The following is a 23,931-nucleotide window of genomic DNA, read 5'->3' on the forward strand; positions in this document are numbered from 1 at the left end:
GCTTCCTTCCATGTTTCCCAACATTGACTTCTTTTCCAAGGAGTCTCTTATCATGTATGTCCAAAATACAACAGCCTCCATTGAGTCATCTTGGCTTCCACAGAGTTCACTTCTCTTTTTGGCAGTTCATGTATCGGAAGAACTTTCCTCCAGTATTACATTTATGATGTAGTTTCCAGAGGACCAGATCTTGAGAATCACTATTCTGCTTGACACATCTATAAATATCTGACAATGGCTGTACCATGTAACCTCATGGGCTTCTCTGATGCAAACATGCTCAACATCCTACAGGTTTTCCCCAAACTTTGGCCTTCCAGGTGTTTTGGACCTCAGCTCCCAGAATCCCCAACCATTGGCCAAGATGGCTGAGGCTTCTGGGAGATGAAGTCCCAAACATCTGGAAGACCAGAGTTTGGGAATCACTGCTAAGCTGTTTCTTGTAGGGCTTGGCTTCCAGACCTTTGACCATCTTGGTTGCCCTTCTCTGGGCATGGCTGGAATCCTGTTCTTAGTCCCAGATAGAGGTTGTTATTGTTGAGTGCCCTCAAGCCAACATTGATTCATGGTGACCCTATGGATGAGACATCTCCAAGACCCCCTGACCTCCACTGCTCTGCTCAGGTCTTGCAAATTCAAACCCGTTACTGCCTTAATAGTGTCCATCCATCTGGTGTGTGGTCTTCCTCTCTTTCTAATTCCCTCCATCTATCCTAGCATTATTGTTTTTTCCAATGATTCATGCCTTCTCATGATGATTCATGCCAACTGCACAACAGCCTCAGTTTGATCATCTTGGCTTCCAGAACAGTTTGATCTGTTCAGGGACCTATTTGTTTGTCCTTTTGGCCCTCTGCAGTATCCTCAGCACTCTTCTCCAACACCACTTCTCAAATGAGTTTATTCTCTTCCTATCCGCTTTCTTCACTTTCCAGTTCTTGCATCCGTACATAGCGATGAGGAATAAAATGGCTTGGACGATCCTCACTTTAGTGTTGAGAGTTATGTCTTTACACTTGACACTTTCCAGGGTCAATGCTTCCAGGACAGAGTATGCTTTCCACCAGGGAATGGTTCCTTCTTTTAAATAAGGTAAAGTACTTACATTGACCCAGGGATAAGTCGACTCAGGTTTTTGGGCTCAATTTTTTGACCTAATTTTCTAGACTTATACGTGAGTATATATAGCGATCACCAACACTTTATACTTTGCCTGGAAACTAATTGGCAGCCAATGGAGTGATTTTAATATTGGTGCAATGTTCGCAAACGAAAGTTTGCAAACCTGATACAGATGTAGCCCAACGTACAGGGAGCTGGGTATGTTTAGCCTGGAGAAGAGATGGTTAAGAGGTGACATGGTAGCCCTGTTTAGGTATTTGAAGGGATGTCCTATTGAGGAGGGAGCAAGCTTGTTTTCTGCTGCTCCAGAGAATAGGACCCACAACAATGGATGCAAACTACAGGAAAAGAGATTCCACCTAAACATTAGGAGGAATCTCCTGACAGTAAGAGCTGTTCAACAGTAGAAGATGGTGCCTTGGAGTATCATGGAGTGTCATTCCTTGGAAGTCTTTAAGCAGAAGCTGGATGGCCATCTGTCAGGGATGCTTTGACTGAGAATTCCTGCATGGCAGAAGAGGGTTGGACTGGATCAGGGCCCTTGTGGTCTCTTCCAACTCTATGATTCAATGGGGCTCTCCAGACCACTGCAAAGGGATGGGCTGGAGGCACCCAGTTTCCCTCCAGAGGGATGCTGCAGCAGCCAAACTGTGCAGTGTCCCTCCGGACCAAAAAGAACCTGAAAAACCAGGTTTTTTTTTATGCATGGGGATGCCATCATCAGTGTGCCATTAGTGCACTGTGCCACGCCCATGATAGAAGCGCAGTGCCTGGAGGTGTGGACGTGGCACCAAGCTTGCGTAATGTACGTGAACCACATGTGGACAGCACCACATAAAGATGGTGCCACCTATACGTGTTAGGGTTCTGGAGCGTGCGGATGCTGCGTGCTCCGGAACCCTAAAATTGGCCCCAGGCTGCCACAGACCCGCTTTCTGGTGTGGGCCTATGATTCTAGAGCGCACTGCAGAAGACCAACTTCTAGGTTACCAGCGCATGGACTACCATCTTTATGGGCAGCTGTCCTTCAAAACGGCCAGGACCACACCGGTCTGTGTCCTGTGGGGTCTCTTGTGGGGCTGCCCACCCTCCAGGGAAGTTTAAGGCCCAAAGCTTTGGCGTTTTGAAGTCATTCCCAGTTCAGATGACTTCATTCCGAGGGAAGTCAGGGCCACGATCCCCCTGCAATGTTTTCCTAGCCGTCCTAAAGGCTTGTTGAAAGTCAAGGCTGCTCTTAGAAAGGCCGTCTGAAAGGAGGGCTGTCAGCCTCCAGCCCCCCTTCTCCATCCCACACGGTCCCCCCCTTCCTTGCCCCATTCCCACATTTATTTTCTTAACTAATATGCTGGCTTTCTTAAGACATTGGATTTCATAATCTCCTGGCTTTTCAAGGAGCTAATGGGAACCAAAGGGCTCCGGCACAAAGACACTATTATATGTTCCCCCTCCTCTCCGCTCGCCCCCCTCGCCTTCCCCTCCTCTGGATTTTCCTTCTTTATGTTACATTTTGTCCTTTCCTTCTTTTTCTGACATTTGGACTCGGTTTTAAACAAGTTAATATATAAAATTTAGTCATGTGGTTTGTTTTTTCTTCCAACCCCCCCTCCTTTTAAAAAATACGTTTTTGTATATTCTTACTCACCTCGAGGAGTTGCCAAGTTTCCCCGCCGTGGAAGCGCAACGACATGCTCAGAGAAAAGCCCCATGGCACGCGCTGAAGAACAGGGAAATAAAAGAGAAGTCTAGCTGAACTTCATGGCCTTGTCGTTCCCCTCCCTCCCTCCCTCCCTCCCTCCCTCCCTCAGCCCTACTAGGAATTGTAATCCTTGTGTAGAGGATTTGTCTGACAGCTGTAGGTAAGGTTTTCATGGGATCACTTACAGGGAAATGCCACCATCAGGTGAGCAACCCTCTGAAATCCTTTTTGCCCTCAAAGTCATTCTCCAGAATGTTCTCTGATGGTATCAAATCCACATGTTGTTGTTGTTGTTGCTGTTACTGACGCTCGAGTAGACCTCGACTTATGGCGACCGTATAGATGAGACATCTCCAAATTCCCATATTCTCTACCACTCTGCTTAGGTCCAAGGTCTCCCTTAATAGAGTACACTCATCTAGCATGTCCAAGTAGACCACAAGTCCAAGGAGTCCAAGTAGACCACAGGTTGAACATGAGTCAACAGTGCGATGCGGCAGCTAAAAAGGCAAATACAATTTTAGGCTGCATCAATAGAAATGTAGAAGTGTAGATCAAGGGAAGTAATAGTGCTACTCTATTCTGCTTTGGTCAGCCCTCACCTGGAATACTGTGTCCAGTTCTGGGCTCCATGATTCAAAAAAGCTGTGGAGAAACTGGAGTGTTTCCAAAGGAGGACAACTAAAATGGTGAAGGGTCTGGAAACTATGTCTTATTAGGAAAGACTTAGGGATCTGGGGATGTTTAGCCTGGAGAAGAGAAGGTTAAGAGGTGATATGATAATAGCCCTGTTTAAATAATTGAAGGGGTGTCACATTGAGGAGGGAGCAAGCCATCTGTCGGGGATGCTTTGATTTAGAGTTCCTGCATGGCAGGGGGTTGGACTGGATGCCCCTTGTGGTCTCTTCCAACTCTATGATTCTATGACTGTATAGATGAGACATCTCCAAGTTCCCATACAGTATTCTGTACCAGGCCCAAGGTCTCCTTGATGGAGTCCATCATCCATCTGGCATGTGGCCTTCCTCTCTTTCTACTTCCCTCCACCTTTCCTTGCACCCTTGTCTTTTCTATTGGGTCATGTCTTCTCATGATGTGACCAAAGTACAACAGCCTCAGTTTAACCATCGTGGCTTCCAGGGAAAGTTCTGGCTTGACCTGCTCCAGGACCCATTTATTGGTGCTTTTTGCTGTCTGTGGGATCCTCAGCACTCTTCTCTAGCATCATATCTCCAATGAGTTCAGTTCCTTTCTCCATTTTGTTCACTCTGCAGCTCTTGCATCCTCACTCATCCTTCACTGTCCAGCTCTCATACATGACCATGGGGAATACAATGGCTTGGATGATCTAGCTTTAGTGCTCAGTTGTATATCTTTACTCTTTATCTTCTTATCTAGTTCTTTCATGGCTATTCATTGACTAGGATGCAAGGAGAGGAAGGATGTCAGAGCTTTGAAAATTATGCATGATCTAATTGTCCAAAATGGATGGGAACGCAAAGCCTGGCACTCTTCTCCCCTTCGCTAACAATATCATGGTGATGGCTATTCCCGATGTGCTGCTTTTCTGTAGAGTGAGCCGGACCACCTGAGCTTCTGGCAAATTCGGTCGGCCCAGGTGGGACCCATGGCTCTGGAAATCCCATCCGGTGCTATTTTCAACCCATTGCCTGACATCAGATAATTGAAAATACTGACTGATGGGGATCTGTGTTAACCTAGGAAGTGTGATCTCCTCATTCAGCTCTTGTTCCCTGCCACCAAATATTTCACCCCAATTGCCACAATTAGGAGGTGATAAAAGCCCCTAAAAGCACAGAGGCTTCTCCGTCTGGGAAGAGTGTTTGTGTGCAAGAGAAGGACTCCCTTGAGTTCTTTTTTCTAGCTGGGTTTCACAGTGTTGGCTGTGCCATTAACAGAAGTTATACTCCATTAATTTTATTGGCCAAGGTTCTTAATGAAATATGTTTAACAGCTAATACATTGAGCAAGCGGGTGGGCTCCATTCATAACTGGCTCAGGGAAAGGTCCATTGAGTTTGATGAGCAAAGTCCCACGGGATGGAGAGGCCCAGTCCTTCCCAGCAACCTCAGCTCTCTAGAAACCAGTGTCCCCAGTGTCTGGAGTGGTCAACTGGCCTCTGCCTTCCTCACTTGAGTCTGGGACTCAAAAGTGGCTTACAAAAGTTAAAACAAATACGGCTTTAAGATTCGTCTCCTGCAGTGGGCCCTTGGAATTTGCTGAGGCCTTGTTCCAAGACCCCCTTAGAGATACCAAAACCTATGGATGCTCAAGTGATCAGTTTGAGTTGGTGAGTACCGAGGATGTGGACAAGATCCTCGGAAGTGTTCGGAAAACAACCTGCTCTCTTGATCCCTGTCCCTCGTGGTTAGCGGCCCAGGGGGGGCCGACGGTAACATCTTTGTTACGCCGGATAATTAACACATCTTTAAGGGATGGGCTATTTCCATCGGATCTTAAATTGGCCATAGTAAGACCGATCCTAAAAAAGCCCTCCCTTGACCCCCTGGTACATAATAATTATCGGCCTGTTTCGCTGCTACCATTTTTGGGAAAGGTGATCGAGAGGGCGGTTGCGATCCAGCTTCAGGCGGTCTTGGATGAAACGGATTATCTGGACCCATTTCAAACTGGCTTCCGGGCGGGTCACGGGGTTGAGACGGCCATGGTCGCCTTGGTCGATGATCTCCGTCTGGGCATTGACAGGGGAAGCGTGTCCCTGTTGGTGCTCTTGGACATCTCAGCGGCTTTCGATACCATAGACCATGGTATCCTTCTGGGACGCCTGGCAGAGGTGGGGATCGGGGGCACTGCGCTCCAGTGGTTCCGTTCCTACCTCTCCGGGAGGTCCCAGATGGTGCAGCTGGGAGACGTGTGCTCCGATGAGAGGCCCCTTAAAACCGGGGTCCCTCAAGGGGCCATTCTGTCTCCCATGCTATTTAACATTTACATGAAACTGCTGGGAGAGATCATCCGGAGACATGGGGCGCGGGGTTATCAGTACGCTGATGACACCCAAATCATTTTCTCTATGTCTCCGACTGATGCAGTGACTGGGGATGGGGTCTGTCCTCTCGTGGCCTGTCTGGAGTCAGTAATGGGCTGGATGAGGGAAAACCGACTCAAACTGAATCCAGAGAAAACGGAGGTACTAGTGATAGGTTCTCCTGGTCCAGGAATGACGGTGGTTCCACCTGTCCTGAACGGGGTCACGCTCCCTGTGAAGGACTCCATGCGCAGTCTGGGCGTGCTTCTTGACTCGTCGCTTCACCTGACTGCTCAGGTGAATGCGACGGTCAAGAGCACTTGTTATCAGCTTCGGCTGATTCGCCAGCTGCGCCCATACCTGGCCCAGAGGGACCTAGAAACTGTTGTACGTGCTCTGGTAACTTCGAGACTGGATTTCTGCAACATACTCTACATGGGGCAACCCTTATACCAAACTCGGAAGCTGCAAATGGTGCAAAATATGGCAGCCCGGCTGGTCACTGGCGCTTCCAGGACCAGCCATATAACACCAGTTTTAAAAGATCTCCATTGGCTGCTCATTCGCTTCCGAGCTCAATATAAGGTGTTGGTAATTACCTATAAAGCCCTAAATGGCTTGGGCCCAGGATACCTAAAGGACCGCCTCTCCCCGTACATTCCGCCTCGCACCCTCAGAACGTCTGGGCAGCAGCTACTGAAGGTGCCTGGGGCTAGGTTAGTCTCCACTTCTCGGAGGTCGTTCTCCATAGCTGCCCCAGCCCTTTGGAATGCGCTGCCCACAGAGCTCCGCTCGTCCACCACCCTGGCCCAATTTAGGAAGGACCTTAAAACCTTCCTATTCCAACAGGCATTCCCCGAGTAAATATCCTGTGGGCCTCCCTCCTCTTTCGTGGCCAAGAGGTTGGGCTTTGGGGCTTTTACTGTTAGTTTGTTTTTAATGTGTTTTTATTGTAAACAGTCTGTATTTTTAATATGTTGTAAGCCGCCCTGATCGGAGGAAGGGCGGCATATAAATAAAAATTTTATTATTATTATTATTAATTATTATTATTTATTATTATTAAGTCCCGTTATATATATAACAGTGTAGTAAAATGGTGTCACTTACATAAAATGGCAAAATCAAGGTTTGCTTTTTGGAATTGTTTATTTGTGAATATTTTCAAGCCATGGATGGTTGAATCTGTGGATGCAGAATCTGTGGACCAGGAGGGCTGACTGGTTGTTTTATTTCACAACTATTACCATACATATAAGGGAATTACAATTTATAAGTACAGTGCGTCCTCGCCTTACGCGGGGGATCCGTTCCGGATCCCTCCGCGTAAGGCGAATTCCGCCTATGCTCGAGCCCCATTGGAAACAATGGGGCTTGTGCGTGGTGGCGCGGGTGCGCGCGGGGCTCAACGGGCGTGTGCGCCCATTCAATTGAATGGGACGCACCGCCCCTTCCGCCCCACGCGCGCGCCGCGGCTTCAGCGCATATGCTCAAGGCCGAATATGGCGTGCCCGCGTATGGCGCGGGCGCACTGTAGTATTAGTACAAAAAACATTACTAAGGATCCTGTGTATTGTGGTATGGGAGGAGATCAATGGGAGTGTGGTTGTGACACCATGAGTTACCACATCGGTTGACGCCAAGCCTAGTCATGCCACTGGAGATATTAATAAATACGTACATAGGGCTCTTGGTGTCTCTTCAGCTTAGGTAAAGGTAAAGGTAGTCTCTTGACATGAATGTCCAAATGTAACTGATTGTAGGGTGCGGTGCTCATCTCTGTTACTAAGCCGAAGAGCCAGCGTTATCCGAGGACTACTCCGGTGGCCATATGGCCAGCATGACTCTACCTTCCCACTAAGAAGCGGTACCTATTCATCTACTTGCATTTGCATGCTTTCAAACTGCTAGGTTGGCAGAAGCTGGGACTAGTGATGGGACCTCACCCCATCATGCAGCACTTGAACTGCCAGCCTTCCGATCTTCCGATTGTCAGAACTGGCATCTTAACCACTGAGCCACTGCATCCCTCAGCTTGCAAAGGACAAAAAGCAGAAGCTTGAAGGGATGACCCTTTACTCCTTCCTTCTGCCAACAAAGCTCTTAAGATGGCTGCCTTTTGCCTTCTCTCTCAGGGTGGCATCACAGATGACAAGAGCGACGATGGCAAGTCAGTGTCGACACTCAACTTCGGTGTGAACCGGCCCACCATTTCCTGCATATTTGACTGTAAGTGACCCCATGGGCTTTCAAAAAATTGAACCTAATCTTTTGTTTTGCCTTGCAAGAATGATGGGAGGTGGCTGTGATAGCAATAGCAATAGCAAGGACATTTCTATACTGCTTCTCAATGAACTAAGCATTCACTAAGTGATTGTGGGCAGACATCAAGAGTGCTGGAAAGAAGGTATGCCTGCCCTTGGCAAAAATGATTCAATCACTCCAGCCCTAAGATTGCAATGACTGCAGACTTTTGCATCAGTTAGGAAGCCTTCAAACTGCCACACAGATGTACTTCTGCCCTTTTACGTATATCTGACTGCATAGATATCTGAATATAAGGCCATTATTAAATGACTTCTCAATCCCCTCTGACATTTCACAGCTGAAAAGTGGGGCATGTCTGGCACATAGCCAATTAACAAGAGGGCAAAAGGTATTAATGTGGAAGGATACACAGAGCTCAAGACGTTCTTCCTAATGTTTGGATGGAATCTCTTTTCCTGTTGCTTGAATCTATGGCTGCATTCGCACTTACAAACAAATTGCTTTGTGATCTGAATCAATGGATTGGTTTGGCAGCGGAGCATGGTTCACACTACATTTGCCCTGATCGTATTTTCTTGCTGCAAGATAAAATAAAATAACCCACTTGTGGTTCACATTCACGAATGAATCGATTCAAAATGGACCCGCTCCAGCTGGCCAAAGCCCCCCCCCCTCCGAATCGCTTCAGCAATTCTGTTCAAGTGCGAACCATGGTAATTTAAACCAGTTCAAACTGATCTGCGATCTGGTTTAAAAGGTAGTGGGAATGAGATCTATGGATCTGACCAGGAGAGGTCTGACCATGTGAGGAATAGTTCACTTGACCGTGTTTGATCTGAAAGATGATCTTCAAATATCTGAGCCATGTTCAGTTATCCAATAGGCTTTCAGAGGTAAAATGGAGTGGTCTTGCTTTTTGCTGTTCTATGGGGTGGGATCCAATCCAATCCAATCCAATCCAAACCAATGTGACATGCTAGCCTTATTTAAATACTTGAAGGGATGTCATGTGGATGATGGAGTAAGCTTGTTTTCTGCTGCTCCAGGGACTAGAACACAGAGCAGTGAAAAGTACAGGAAAAGAGATTCCACCTCAACATTAGGAAGAACTTCCTGATAGTGAGAGTTGTTGGACGTTGGAAGATTCTCCCTTGGAGGGTGATGGAGTCTCTTTCTTTGGAGGTTTTTAAAGAGAGGCTGGATGGCCATCTGTCCCAAAGACAGCTTGGATTGTGTCTTCCTGCATGGCAAAATGGGGTTGGACTGGATGGCCCTTGGGGTCCCTCCAAACCCTTGGATTCGATGAATCTAGAATTCTGTGCCCAGGCAGCCATTAGCAGAACTATCCAAAGTGCTGAAATGATTTGCAGAGTTGCAGTTCAGGATTTTGGAAATTTCCTTTAAACCCTGCCTTAAAACTGGAGTGGACTTTGTTGTCCTTGTGTGCCTTAGTGCTCCACTAGATCCAGTGATTTCAAATAGGAAGAAAGGAGATTCCAGCTAAATCTCAGGAAGAACCTACTAAGAGGCAGAGTTGTTATACAGAGGAATAGATGCCCTCAGAAGGCGGTCAACCTTCCCCAAACTGTGTCTTCCAGACTTGGATGGAAAGCATATCAAAATAGAGTTTTAAATTGGTCAAAGAACATGTTTCTTGAATGTAGGGAAGGCTTGATGAGGACAAACCCGGAATGACGAGAGTCTTTATAGTTAAGGATTTCTTCTGTGCAAAATGTGCACATTATTTTGCACAGAAAACAGCATTTTCTCTCCAGCAATCATCCTTTTGTCTGCTGAAAATATTGTTAATATGTCTGAATTTTATGCAGAATATGTCCCCAGCTGCAGCATTTTCTGTGCAGGAAACCAAATTTTCTATAGGGAAGATACTTCTCTTCTGAACAGAAATATGATTTTCTGTTCAGAAAATGCTGTTCACTGCATATAAAATGCTGTTTCCCACAAAAAATGTCTTCTTTGTAGACTAGTCCTGAATTGTGAAAAGTCTCAAAATATTTTTGAAGATTTTCTCAAAGCAAATTGTTAAAATCATGGTTGGACTGCACCTCCCATCATCCTTTGCCAATGGCGTTTCTTAGACCCTTCTTATTCTTCAGTTGCTCACTTGCTGTCATTGTTCATTTCTTCCCCTTTCATCCACGGAAGATGGAAACAGGTACCACCTGCGCTGCTACATCTACCAAGCAAGGGATCTGATTGCCATGGATAAAGACAGCTTTTCAGGTAAGCCCTGTGTTGCTGCCGTGGGATCTTAGATATTCCTCAGAGTACTTTGATGTGCAGGGTACTCAGGGTGTGATACTAGTATTGTTTGGCTCCAGACTAGGGGTAAAAGGGTGTTATTGTTGCTTCTTTCCAAAATCATGTCAGCCTTGAGTAGATTTGGCCAAAGAAAGTCAAGGAAGCAGTTGAGCAAAACAGAAGTGCTCTGGTTATCTCTGTGTTTCCTTGCCTCATTTCCATCTGCAAAATGTGGGCAGGGGTATGCAGCGCAGAACTGCTTTTTGGGAAATGCCAAAGTGTGTGTGTGTGTTTGTGCGTGTGTATTTATACCGTTGAAATAATGCAGTCTAACACCACTGATGAAGAAGTCCATGGAGCTCTGAAAGCTTGCAACAAGCATATTGTGCATTTCGGGTGACTAAAGCGAGGTTGTCATAGTTTAGGCACATCATGAGAAGAAAGGACTCACTGGAAAAGTCTATAGTGCTTGTTTAAATGGAAGGCAATAGTAAACGAGGAAGACCACATGGACTCCATCAAAAGTGGATTGACTCCATCAAAGAAACCATGACCATGAAACTGGAGGAGCTGAGGAAGGCGTTTGCGGACAGGCTGACCTAGAGGTCTCTCATTCTTAGGGTCAACATCGGTTGAAGTTGACTTGAGATCAGTTAACAACAAAGGATAAAACGAGTCTTGCGTTATGATTCGTTTTCTCAGGCCTAACATGTGTGCGCTACCTTAGATGCACTCACAGCTCATTCCTTGAGTTCATCTTGGGGTGGCTGAACCAGAGAGCCATCTCACCCATGCTTTTGAAAGAGGACCAAGGGATGGATCCCCCACCATCTCTGTATCCAGTGGGATCTGTTCTCTCATCCACAACAATCTGCCCCCTCTTCTTTATTCTCACGGCCGTTTGTGCATCCATTGCCTTGAATCCAAACGCCCTCCGAGAAGTGTGATCTCATCCTCCCCGATTGGCTTGGCCAAACGGGAGTTGCTTTCCTCGGGTGGATGGTGGCCAATGACAACACATGGAACAGGCGGACATAATGTGGCATTGTGATTTGTCATCGGTCGAACAAAGCATAAAGGAGGGCTTGAAGGAGGCCCTTTGCGTGGTTATAAAAACAAGACCTGGTGTGGATATAAAGTTGAGACAAAAGGGCCTTTTTAAAAGGGTTTGTAAAAAATCCTGTTTATTGCTTGCGCATTCGGCACTCCTCCTTGGACTGGAAAAAGCAACAACCGACCACAAAGAAAAGACATGTTCCTCCTAGCAGGAGTTCTCCTCGTTGGATCTGATAGTATCACAAGGCGGTCTGGTTCATTAAAGATCGATGCGGCTGGCTGGGAGTGCCAAAAAGGCAGATGGGGTGCAGCGAGGGGAGGAGAAGTCTCCATGCTGCAAAGCAATATGGGGAGCAAGGTGGCTGGACTGTCTGCCTCTTCCTCCTCTTCCTCCTCCTTTCATAGAACCATAGAATTGGAAGGGACCCCAGGGTTATCCAGTCCAGCCCCATTCTGTCATGCAGGAATACACATTCAAAGCTCTCCCAACAGATGGTCAGCCTGCATTTCAACACCTCAATATGACATCCCTTCAGATATTTAAACAAGGCTATCATATCACCTCTTTACCGTCTCTTCTCCAAGCTAAACATAGCCAGCTCCCTCGGCTGCCCTTCATAGGGCCTTTGGTTCTCAGACCTTCCACCATTTTGGTTGCCTTCCTCTAGACATGCTCCAGCTTGTCAGTGGCCCTTGTGGTCTCTTCCGACTCTATGATTCTATGATTCTATGAACTGTGGTGCCAAGAACTGGACGCAGTAGTCCAGGTGAAGCTTGACCAAAGCAGAATAGAGTGGGGCTATTACTTCCCTTGATCTAGAAATGAGGGTTCAAACCTCCACTCAGCCAGTGGAAACCCACTGGGTAACCTTGGGCAAGTCACACTCTTTTCTCAGCCTCAAGGAAGACAAAAGTGCCAAACCTTTTCTGAATAAATCTCTTGTCATCAAAGCCCTATGAGAGGGTCGCCATAGGTTGGTGTCAACATGAGGGTAGAGTCAATGTGGTGTAATGGTTTGAATGTTGGGCTAGGACTCTGGAAGACCAGGATACAAATCCCCATGGAAATCCATTGGGTGACTTAGAGTAAGTCACACTCTCTCAGAAAAGCAATGGCACACTTCCTTGGAGTCCATTTCTTGCCCTGGTTGCCTTCCTTGGAGGCACATAACAATGGCTACAACTCACTCTTTCTTTGTCTTTCCTTGTCTTTCTTTGCAGACCCCTATGCCATCGTCTCCTTCCTACACCAGAGCCAAAAGACGGTGGTATCAAAGAACACCTTGAACCCCATCTGGGACCAAACATTGATCTTCTATGAGATTGAGATCTTTGGGGACCCTCAGAACATAGCAGACTCCCCACCCAACATTGTGGTTGAAATCTATGACCACGACACCTATGTAAGTGTGGGAGAAGTGTGGGGAGGCCCTTTGGAAACTGTGCTGGCAATCTCCCCATGGGCAGTTCCCCAGGGGATGCTAGGAGTTAGAGTGATCCCTATTCCTCTTCTTCCTCTTCTTCTTCCCAGGATCCTTAGTAGTGCCTTGCAGGATTCTGTAGGAAAAGGCAAGGCAGGGAAACTGGAATAAACCCTATACAGTATAGATGTGTACCTCTAGGGTTAAGTCACACAAACTCTTCTGAAAAGGAGCAGCAGTCTTTGTCTCCATTTTGTAGACTATTTTGGTGGACTTGTATTTTGTATTTACTGTATGGAGGCATAGCATCATATCGTATGGTTGGGGTGGGCAATATGATATCTCAGCTCAATTTTGTGGGTCTCTGGGTCTCAAAAACGAAACAACAACAGCATTCACCAGCCCATCCCTCCACCCCCAAAATAAGATGGTTTGAAAAGTAAGGTGTATATGAAACTCATATGTTGGAATAAGTAGTATGTAACTTTTAAGTGTATGAAATGCACAAGTTGGAAATAATTTGAAGTACCTTCATGATGGTTACGAAGGTTGCACCTGGACTGGACTTGGCTTTTGGCTGTTTTATGCCCACCTTGAGAGTGGCTTTGAGAGCCACATTCTGTGTTAAATGTCTGCAGATTGAATCAATGTGGAAAGTCTATAGGGAAGACTGCAAGGATAACAGACAGTCTCCTCTCCATTCTCTCTCTCTTTCTCTGCCCAGGGTGCCGATGAATTCCTGGGACGTTGCATTTGCAAGCCGAGTATGGAACGGATGCCGAGGCTCGCCTGGTACCCAGTGGTCAGAGGCAACCACAGTGCCGGGGAATTGCTTGCAGCCTTTGAGCTCATTCAGCGTGAAAAGGTGAGTGAAGGAAGGGCTGGAACTGGTTGCCATTCCAGGCCTCCCCAGGACTTTATTTGGTTCCAAAAATGGAGATAAACGTCACTGCTATAAGATAAGCTCTTTGGAAAGTTTGGCAGACCCAAAGGAAAGGTTGGATGCTGATTGCTGACTGGAGGTGGTTATGCTGTTGCGGCTGTTGTGTGCTGTCAGGTCATTTCCAACTTATGGCAACCTCAAGGTGAACCTAACCAGGGTTTTTTTGGTAAGATTTGTTCAGGGGAAGTTTGTCATTACCATCCCCTGATGCTGAGAGCATGTCATTTGCCCAAGGTCACCCAGTGGGTTTCCATGGCCAAGCCAGGAACCGAACACTGGTTTCCAGAGCCATAGTCCGATGCTCAGACCATTATGTCATGCTGGCTATAGACAGCATATAACTCCCTTGCTGAAATGGCATCACTGGCTGCTATTCTGTTTCCAGAAACAATTCAAAGTGCTGGTTTTGACCTAGAAAGTTCTTATGTGTTCTTGTTGTGTGCATTCAAATCTTTCCAGCTGTTCAGCAGTGGAAGATGCTCCCTCGGAGGGTGGTGAGTCTCCTTCTTTGGATGTCTTTAAACAGAGACCGGATGGAAATCTGGGGTGTCTGTGTGTGCTTTGATTGAGAATTCCTGCATGGCAGAAGGGGGTTGGACTGGATGGCCCTTGAGTCCCTTCCAACTCTATGATTTTGTGATTCTAACGTATGGCGACCCTAAGGCAACCCTATCAATGGCAATGGCAGCACTTTGGCTGATGTCACCTGGTCTGGTGGCAGGGAGATCATCCAATACAATTGTGTCAGGAGGGATATAAGCAGGATATGTGGCTACAAGTACAGAAAGCAAAAGAACCAAAGTCATTGGAAGCAAAAATGGGAGTAGAGATTAAGAGTGCATCTACACTGTAGAAATAATGCAGTTTGACACCACTTTAATTGCATAGCGCCATCCTATGGAATCCTGGGATTTGTAGTTTGGTGAGGCATCAGCACTCTTGGGCAGAGAAGGTTAAAGACCTTGAAAAATGATAAACCCCAGGAATCCATAGGATGGAACTGTGGCACTTATAGTGCTGTCAAGCTGCACTGTTTCTACAGCATAGATGCGCCCAGAGTATAGAAATATGTATGTTCTGGAGTACAACTCCCAGAATGCAGTGCTGGCTGGGGGGTTCTGGGAGTTGTGCTCCAAAAAAGTAAATTCTGCAAGCTCAGTCAAAGGCCAAATGAAGTTGAGTCAGAGTTCCTTAGCATTTCACAGTGGGGCAGATACACATTTTGGGTGGCATCAGCTTCCATATTGCCCATCTTCACAAAATCATAGAATCTTAGAGTTGGAAGGGATCCCAAGGGGCCATGTAGTCCAACCCTCTTCCAGGCAAGAATGCACAACTAATGCACTGCTGAAAGAGGTCCACCTGACCTCCGCTTGAAGATCTCCAAAGATGGAGGGTCCACCAACCTCCGAGGCTGTTTGTTCCACTGTCAAACAGCACTTAAAGCAAAGAAAGTCCTTCCCAATGTTTAGGTGGCATTGCTTTTCTTGTCATTTGGATCCATTGGTTCATGTTCCAGTCTCTAGAACAGCAGGAAAACAAGCTGGCATGTACCTTCTCCATGACATCCCTTCTGATATGTAAAGACGGCTCTTATCATGTCACCTCTCCATCTTCTCTTCTCCAAGATAAGGGTCCACAGCTCCCTTCATTGTTCTTCCTGAGGCTTAGTTTCCTGCAGCTGACAAAATGGGCAGCTGTCCCTAAAAGTTTTGGCCCAACGAAACCGGTCTTGCCTTTAAGGGGCCACAACCAGGCTCTTTGTGGTTTTGGCTTTCCCAGACAGGTCCTGTTTGTATCTCCAAGAAGATGGTTGTCTCCAAGAAGGCAGCGGTCATGGGAAGTTCAAGGGAGGGGGAGAAGGTCAACAGATCCAACCTTTCCTCTTGCTTCTGCCCAAATCCCCGCTATCGCAATCTCCTCTGGAGTCCGGGAATGGAGTCTCTGAACCCCAGCCAGTCACACCTAATTGAATGTTCTTGTTTATGCAGCAAGAGTTGGCTTCGCGGTGGAGAGGCTTTTTTAAAAGTCCTTTATTTATTGTTTAGATGTTCTTTTACCCCTCTTTCTCAGTCTCCAGGTCTTCAAAGCAACAGACAAGAGAAATATTTATGTCTGTATACAGATAATCCATCTAGGGTGGATGTGGCCCCTACACTCCACTTTTCCAGGCCCCCCAATGTCCAGTAACCCCAATTTTTTGAGTGATTTTGGAATGATGTTTGAAAAGCATGCAGAAAGCTCCCCAAACACACACCAAAATGCACAGCCTCCTGAATTTCACACCATTCCCAAATACCAGTTTTTATCTGAGACACTCGCAAAATGGGGCAGAAAGTGACATGGCATCACTTCCAGCTGCCATTTTGAGAGGGACTGCGAAGAATACGGGAGGTTTTTATGGTTTGGTGTGGTGTGTGTATAGCCTGAAAGGGGGATCTGTGGAGGGGATTTGGTTCCTGGTCCCATATACAGTAGTTGAACACCCCTGATGTAGAAAGTCGAAAATCATACCATGGGAGTGTCAAAAATGTGGATATTCAACATATAAGACCCTAAGTCAGTGGTTTCTAACCTTTGGTCTTCCATATGTTTTGGCCCTCAGCTCCCAGAAGCTCCAGCCAGGTTGGCCAACAGGAATTCTGGGACCTGAAGTCCAAATCATCTGGAGGACCAAAGTTTAGCCTGGAAAAGAGAAGATTAAGAAGTGATCTGAGAGCCCTGTTTAAATACTTGAAGGGATGACATATTGAGGAGGGAGCAAGCTTGTTTTCTGTAGCTCCAGAGAATAGGACCCGGAGCAATGGACGCAAGCTTCAGGAAAAGAGATTCCAGCTCAACATTCGGAGGAACGTCTTGAGAGTAAAGGCTGTTTGACAGTGGAACACACTCCTTCCTGGGAGTGCAGTGGTTCCTTAGAGGTTTTTAAACAGAGGCTGGATGGCCATCTGTCAGGGATGCTTTGATTGAGAGTTTCTGCATGGCAGAAGGGGGTTGGACTGGATGGCCCTTCTTGGGGTCTCTTCCAACTCTAGGATTCTATGATTCTATGTCAGACCCAACTGAAGCAGCTTTTTGGGTGAGCTTGCAGCAATTGGTCAAAAGGAGGCAAGTGGGAGGAAGACAGAGAAACCGGGACACTTTTTTAAAAGCTGAAAAGGTGAAATGGCAGAGAATTAACTTGGACTTTCCCAAATAGGAATACAGTAGTTGGAGGGTCTGCAGCACAGGTTCCTGGACCTCCACTTTGAATGGTCTGGGCTCCTCTTCGTGCTCCTTGCAGAAAAACTGCTTCTTTGCAGGGAAGGCTCCCTTTCCCCTGCTCTTCTTCTGAGCCTCTTTCTGGAAGGGCAGACTCCCATGGCCTTGAGTTCAGGTGGCGCATTTCGAGATGCAGATGCAGGTTGCTGTCCCCTGATTCCTTGTCTCCCCTTCGACCCAGATTGCAATTCAGATCGTCTTTCGCCTTCAGCCGTCTTTGCTCAGGGGTGACTGGAATGCAAAAACTGAAGCAAGGATCCATCTCTTTCCAAAGAAAACATGACCCTTGGGGGGTCTGATAGGTTTTCCCTCCTTCTCTGGTTGGAAAGCTTTGGGGAGAAGGGAGTCGAGAGGCTGGCTGTGCTTTCAGCTCCCAGGTCTGTTCCCATTAAGAAGAATATCTTCATTCCTGCAGCTTAAGCCGAGCCAAGGAACCCAGCGGCCAAAGGTCTCTGTATCTCTCTTGCTATCAGGCCAGGAAGGAGTGTTCTGTGCTGCAGGGAGATAGACTCAGTGACAGAAAGGAGAGACATTGTGTTGACACCGGCGTTGTGTTGACAAAAGCAACGCTGGGACTTTGCAGGGAGAGGGAGAGGCTTGGCAGCTGGGACAATTTTGGTTTCCGCTGGGATGCATCTCAGGCTGTGTCCGCAGTGCAGAAATAATGCAGTTTGACACTGCTTGAATGGCTGCGGCTCAGTGGCCTGGAGCCCTGGGATTTGTAGTTTTGTGAGATAGTCATCCTTCTCTGTTAGAGAGCTCTGGTGCCACAACAAACCACAAATCCCAGGCCTCCATCGTGACTATGCAGTTTACTATAGTCACTGTTTATTGTTTATTGTTGCTATTAATGCAAGTATTTTTTAATGGTAAATGGTTTAATTGTATTCTAAGGGGGGTGGGATTGGGGGTTACGTTTGGAATGTATATTTGAATGTTGTAAGGCACTCTGGTTGTATTGCACAGAGAGGCGGGACAGAAATAAATTGTATTATGATCTTAATTATTATTATTAATATTCCATAGGATGGCGCCATTTATTTCATTATTTTATTTACTTGTTTCATTTATAGCCTGCCTTTCTCCCTGGAGGGACCCAAGGCAGCTCACAGATTAAAAACCTATAACATGATTATAAAATTCAAACAATTAAAACAACTATATATAAAATCACTTAAAATGTAGTTAAGTTAAAAATGGACTAAATATTTAGTCTGGCAGTTAAAGCAGCGTCAAACTGCATCATTGCTGCAGTGCAGATGCAGCCTCCGAATCACAGAACCTTACAGCTGCAAGGGGCCAGAAGGGCCATGTAGTCCAAACCACATTTTCTCAACCTCAGAGGAAGGGAAAGGCAACCCCTCTCTGAAGAAACCTTGCCAAGAAAACCCTGCGGTAGACATGCCTTGCTGTTGTTGTTGCGTGCCTTCAAGTCATTTCCGACTTAGGGCATCCCTAAGGCAAAACTACCCTGGGCTTTTACAGGAATGGACTACCTTGAAGGATGGTGGGCTCTTCTTCTTTGCTGCTGTGTGTCCTCAAATCATTTCCAACTTATGGCGACCCTAAGGCATGTCTAGAGAGCCAGCATGGTGCAGTGGTTTTAGTGTAAGACCACAACTCTGGAGACCAGGGTTTGAATCCCGGCTCAGCCATGGAGACCCACTGATAGGTTCGCCTTAGGGACGCCACAATCAGAAGTGACTTGAAGGCACAGAACAACAACAAAACCTCTGCATTGGAAGTATTGTGTGGCATCTGCTTTGGGTCTGTGACAGAAATGACTTGGGGAAACTGGGACCAGCTTTGTCCCATAGAATGCCTCCTCACATTTTCATTTCCATGGGTCTGCCTTGCTTCTCCAGCCATCGGAGAATTGGCCCTCCAGAGTTTTCTCATTCCAAAGGTAGAAACTAAATGGCGTGTTTCTTCTTCTTTTCCCACAGCCGGCCGTCCACCACATCCCTGGCTTTGAGGTAAGGACACTTTTCTTGGCTGAGGGTCCCAAGAAGTGCCATTGGTTTTTAAGGATGTAAAGACGTGTAAACTTGATTTGATGTGCAAATTAGAGACTTGTAGGCAAGAATGAATAATTCAATCAATAAGTTCAAGGAGGTGAACTTGGCTGTCATCATCCCTACTTCCTCCCCCCCACAACATACAGTTTTATCTCTTTAAAATGTATTTTATTCTTTTAAGACCTATCTATTTTAACATTGTGATAATTTAATTCCTCTTTAATGCACACACACACACACATACACACACACACACTCACTGCGTGACTCTGGGTAGAGAGGAACGATTTCCATGTTAATCTGTGCATTGTTCTGTTGTTGAATGGAGAGGCCATTTCATGTGGGAGGATATGCAAAGAGGATTTGTGTCTGTTTAAATAGAGATCCGCCATCTTCTGGGAATCCCCTGACTGGTTTCCCATTTGCATTTGCTGGGTCTTGATTTTAGTGTTTTTCAGGACTGGGAGCCAAAGTTTGCTCACTTTAACGGCTTCTTTTTTCCTGTTGAAGTTGTCCAGATGTCTGTAGATTTCAGTGGCTTCTCTGTGCATCCTGACATGGTTGGCATGGTCCAGAATTTCAGTGTTTTCCAACAGCACTTTATGCATAGGATGGTTTATAACATGTTCTGCTACGGCTGGTTATCCTGGCTGCTCCATTGGACACTTGGTGGTCCCTATGTAGACTTGTTCAAACATGAATCAAGGAACACGAGAGAGACTGCGGACTGGACAACTTCAATGGAAAAAAAGAAACCCTTAAAGTGAGCCAAGTTTGGCTCCCAGTCCTGAAAAACACCAAAATCAAGACCCAGCAAATGCAAATGGAAAACCACCTGGGGTCAGGAGGATTCCCCAGCAAACAGTAGATCTCTAATAAAACAGACACAAATCTTCTTTGCAGATCCTCATATCCCAAGGCCTTGCCATCAACCACAGAACAACACACAGATCAACATGCAAATCACTTCCTCTCAACCAACAGTATATATACCCAACTGTCTTCTATGCCAGCATTCTCTGAAGATGCCAGCCACAGCTGCTGGCGAAACGTCAGGAATAAACTCTTCCAGAAAACGGCTTCATAGCCTGAAAAACCCACAAAAAACTATGGATGCCATCCGTGAAAGCCTTTGACCCTAGAGAGTTTCATGGCTCAACGGAGGACCTGAATATCCCAGCCTAATGCTCTCCAAGCACTAGACCACACTCATAGTTCAGACCCTTTCATTCACCCTGAGATGCAAGTGAATGGAACTGACATGAAAAAGACATCTAGGAGGCTAAGGATTTCTGTTTTAATTTGTTTTGCAAATGTAGTGATCTTTCTAATGGTTTTCCATCCCCTCCCTCCTCTTCTCCTTGGCATCTCCCTTAACCTGACCTGGGAAAACGCCACAGATGGAGCTGTCTGTTTTGGATGAGGTGAGGTCCTGCTAAGCTATCCTTCCCCCTCTTTGATGCATGGCCCTTGTCAAAATTAAGGAGTGATGCATGGCACCACAGAAGCATGCTTTTGAAGTCTTGGCTGGAATCCTGTTAACTAGTTCGACTGACATAGAAGCATTGAACCAATGATTGACTAATGAGTCAATACCAGGGATTCAGGGACTCCATGCCAGTCAGTGTTGTTGGGATGTGCACAACCCTCTCCCAGGGCTTTCTTGGCAAGAGGTTAAATTTGAAGAGCTTTGCCCTTGCCTTTTTGTGAGGCTGTGAGGGTGTGACTTCATAGAATCATAGAATCATAGAGTTGGAAGAGACCACTAGGGCCATCCAGTCCAACCCCATTTTGCCATGCAGGAAATCCAAATCAAAGCATCCCTGACAGATGGCCATCCAGCCTCTGTCTTGCCCAAACTCACCCAGTGGCTGAGCAGGAATCTGAACTCTGGTCTCTCAAGGTACATGCTGTTGTTGTACAAACTCTCAAGGTGCATCTACACTGTAGAAATAATGCAGTTTAACTCCCATGACTCCATTCCACAGAATTCTGGCATTTGTAGTTTGGTGCGGCACCAGCAGTCTTTGGCAGAGAATGCTAAGGTCAAACTACAAATCCCAGGATTCCCTAGGATGGAGCTACAGCATTTAAGGAAGTGCCAAACTGCATTATTTCTACAGTATAGATGCTCTTTCAGAATCCTAGTCCCAACACTCAAAATACTACACCATGCAGTATTTCAAAGGGATTTTGTGGCAAGATTTCTTCAGAGGAGGTTTGCTATTGACTTACTCAAGGTTACCCAATGGGTTTCCAGGGCTGAAGCGGGGATTGTGGGAACTGGTTGCTTGGAATCAGTACTGAAAATCATTTTGAGGAAAAAGAATATGATTAGTATGATGTATGCCAACAGACCCTCATGTGCTCCCCTCCCTCAGATCAATGGAGGGGAGCACATGAGGTTGGCTGCAGCTACATGGCTAAGGAATTGAACCATACAGTTTATTCAAGTTAGGGCCAAGATCTTACCTTGAGGAAGTGAAGGGTAACTTTATGCACACCGAGTGATGTGGCAGTTGAACAGTCCTGCCTCATTAGTGAATTGTGGTATTGCAAACCACAAGTGCAGCCAATGCACATGCATATCAGCACATGCAGTTTGCAAGGCAGCAGGCACATCCATGAATAGCTATGGTGATGCGCAATGTGCATCCATATGCAATGTGCAACCAAGCACTATGCACAACTATGCCTAAATGTGGAGGTTCACCTGGCTGAATGAAACTACGTGTGAAAGGGATCTAGGAGTCCAAGTAGACCACAAGTTGAACATGAGTGAACAGTGTGATGCGGCAGCTAAAAAGGCCAATGCTATTTTAGGCTGCATCAATAGAAGTATAGTGTCTAGATCAAGAGAAGTAATAGTGCCACTGTATTCTGCTTTGGTCAGGCCCCACCTAGAATATTGTATCCAGTTCTGGGCGCCACAATTCAGAAAGGACATTGAGAAACTGGAGCCATGGGTCCAGAGGAGGGCGACAAAAATGGTGAAGGGTCTGGAAACCATGCCCTATGAGGAACGACTCAGGGAGCTGGGGATGTTTAGCCTGGAGAAAAGAAGGTTAAGAGGTGATATGATCGCCCTGTTTAAATATTTGAAGGGATGTCATATTGAAGAGGGAGCAAGCTTGTTTTCTGCTGCTCCAGAGAACAGGACCCGGAACAATGGATGCAAGCTGCAGGAAAAGAGATTCCACCTGAACATTAGGAGGAACTTCCTGACAGTAAGGGCTGTTCGACAGTGGAATGCACTCCTTCCTCGGAGGGTGATAGAGTCTCCTTCCTTGGAGGTCTTTAAACAGAGGCTGGATGGCCATCTGTCAGGGATGCTTTGATTTGGATTTCCTGCATGGCAGGGGGTTGGACTGGATGGCCCTAGTGGTCTCTTCCAACTCTATGATTCTATGATTCTATGATTCTATGGTTCGACATCAGGCAAAAATTCTGAGCCACTCTGGTTGGGGAGCTGAGCGCATGTATGTGAGAGGCCAACAGGGCTCCAGTCAGCAACTCAGCTTAGTTGCAGCTAAGTCAAACAGAATATCACTGCCTGATGAATAGGTACATGGATAGGTGACACTTTCTGGGTGGATCATTCACATAGGTTCAGCTTTCTCGTAGTTCTGCTTGTCTATGCTGAGCCGGTGTTTTCTATGCCTCTTTCTTGAGTTGAACCTCAAGCAAGTCAGTCAAAAGCTGCCTTGTAAAGAGACAAAGACTCCATCAGCACAGGCCAAATATAATGTCCTCCCCTGTTCCCACTGCAATGGTCCAGAGGGTGCAGGGCCCAGGGCCTGGTTCTGGTGCAAACTGTCTGGACGATGTCTGACCAGTTCAGCACCGAACCCAAAACATAACATCCTTAATACACTTCTTAAAAACTAACTTTTTGCTCCAGATCTTCCTGTTGCAATGTGAGGTGGTTGTTTAGAAGGTGCCCCACTGTGCTGCCAGGCAAGAATGGCTTTCTCTGAGGGCAGACGAAAGTGCCCAGTTAAGTGATCGAGGCTGGGCATCTCATTTCCAACCTCAGAGTGAGTGACCTGTGGGCATGAAAACAACTGCCTAGCTTTGCAACAGGAGTCCCCAGGTAATAGGGGGATCTTGGGGCAGTTCTGGGGCAGAATACATTGGCATGCTCCCAGAATATTCTGACCCGTGCAGATACCAATTTCGCCTTTAGCTCCTTCTTGGCTCAGTATTACCTGCCTAGGCTTTCTGGGGTTTTAAGATGAGACCTTTTTGCACCAAACTTGGAAAGGCCAGGAATTGAACTTGGGACCTTCCGTGTGTTTGTGTTTGTGTATTCTGCCTTTACATTCTCCAGTTCTTTCTTTCTCAGCCTATGCTTCCCCTCTGGAACATCACCATCATCACCCTTATGAATGTCATGATCATATTGACTAAATTTCCAGGGTTATGCATGTGGACAGATCATTGGATGACCATGATTGTGTTCTTCATACCAAAAAATTCTTGACTGAACAGATATGGATGCATAAGCAAGGCTCACACATTCATAACTGTTTGATATTCATGTTTATAAATGGAGCACTATTGCCACCATTGCAAATGGGCCCCCCTCCTGAACCTTCCTTAACAGCCAGCAGTTGCAATGAGCCATGGAGGTTTGTTTTGCTGGCAATTGGGGTCCAGCAGAGTGATCTTTCGAGCCCCCTCCTTCCAGCAAGTGAGGTTGTGGCAAGCAGAAACAAGACATCCATTGCAAGCCCTTGCATTGCAGGTCTTTGGTGGGAGGAGGCTGGAAATGGCATCCTGCTGCCCCCCAGTTACCAGCAGAACATGCTTCCATCATCCAGAGCAGCCGTTGGTAATTAAAGTAGGTTTGATGGGTTTGGCTCAGGAGATGATGC

At 46.5% G+C, this 23,931-nt stretch overlaps 1 protein-coding gene across 8 annotated transcripts in view; it reads left to right on the forward strand.

Moving 5' to 3' along the window:
- The window catches only part of DYSF (dysferlin), a 161,675-nt gene that overhangs the window by 72,418 nt on the left and 65,326 nt on the right, over positions 1 to 23,931 (forward strand). For all 8 annotated transcript variants that reach the window (XM_042470112.1, XM_042470116.1, XM_042470119.1 and 5 more), the window contains 6 exons: positions 7,961 to 8,054; positions 10,260 to 10,337; positions 12,633 to 12,814; positions 13,557 to 13,697; positions 18,983 to 19,012; positions 20,455 to 20,478. In XM_042470112.1, the coding sequence (XP_042326046.1) occupies positions 7,961 to 8,054; positions 10,260 to 10,337; positions 12,633 to 12,814; positions 13,557 to 13,697; positions 18,983 to 19,012; positions 20,455 to 20,478 (549 nt within the window). The remainder of the gene's footprint in view (positions 1 to 7,960; positions 8,055 to 10,259; positions 10,338 to 12,632; positions 12,815 to 13,556; positions 13,698 to 18,982; positions 19,013 to 20,454; positions 20,479 to 23,931) is intronic.

Source organism: Sceloporus undulatus, chromosome 5, assembly GCF_019175285.1.
Source record: "Sceloporus undulatus isolate JIND9_A2432 ecotype Alabama chromosome 5, SceUnd_v1.1, whole genome shotgun sequence".
Taxonomy (NCBI): domain Eukaryota; kingdom Metazoa; phylum Chordata; class Lepidosauria; order Squamata; family Phrynosomatidae; genus Sceloporus; species Sceloporus undulatus.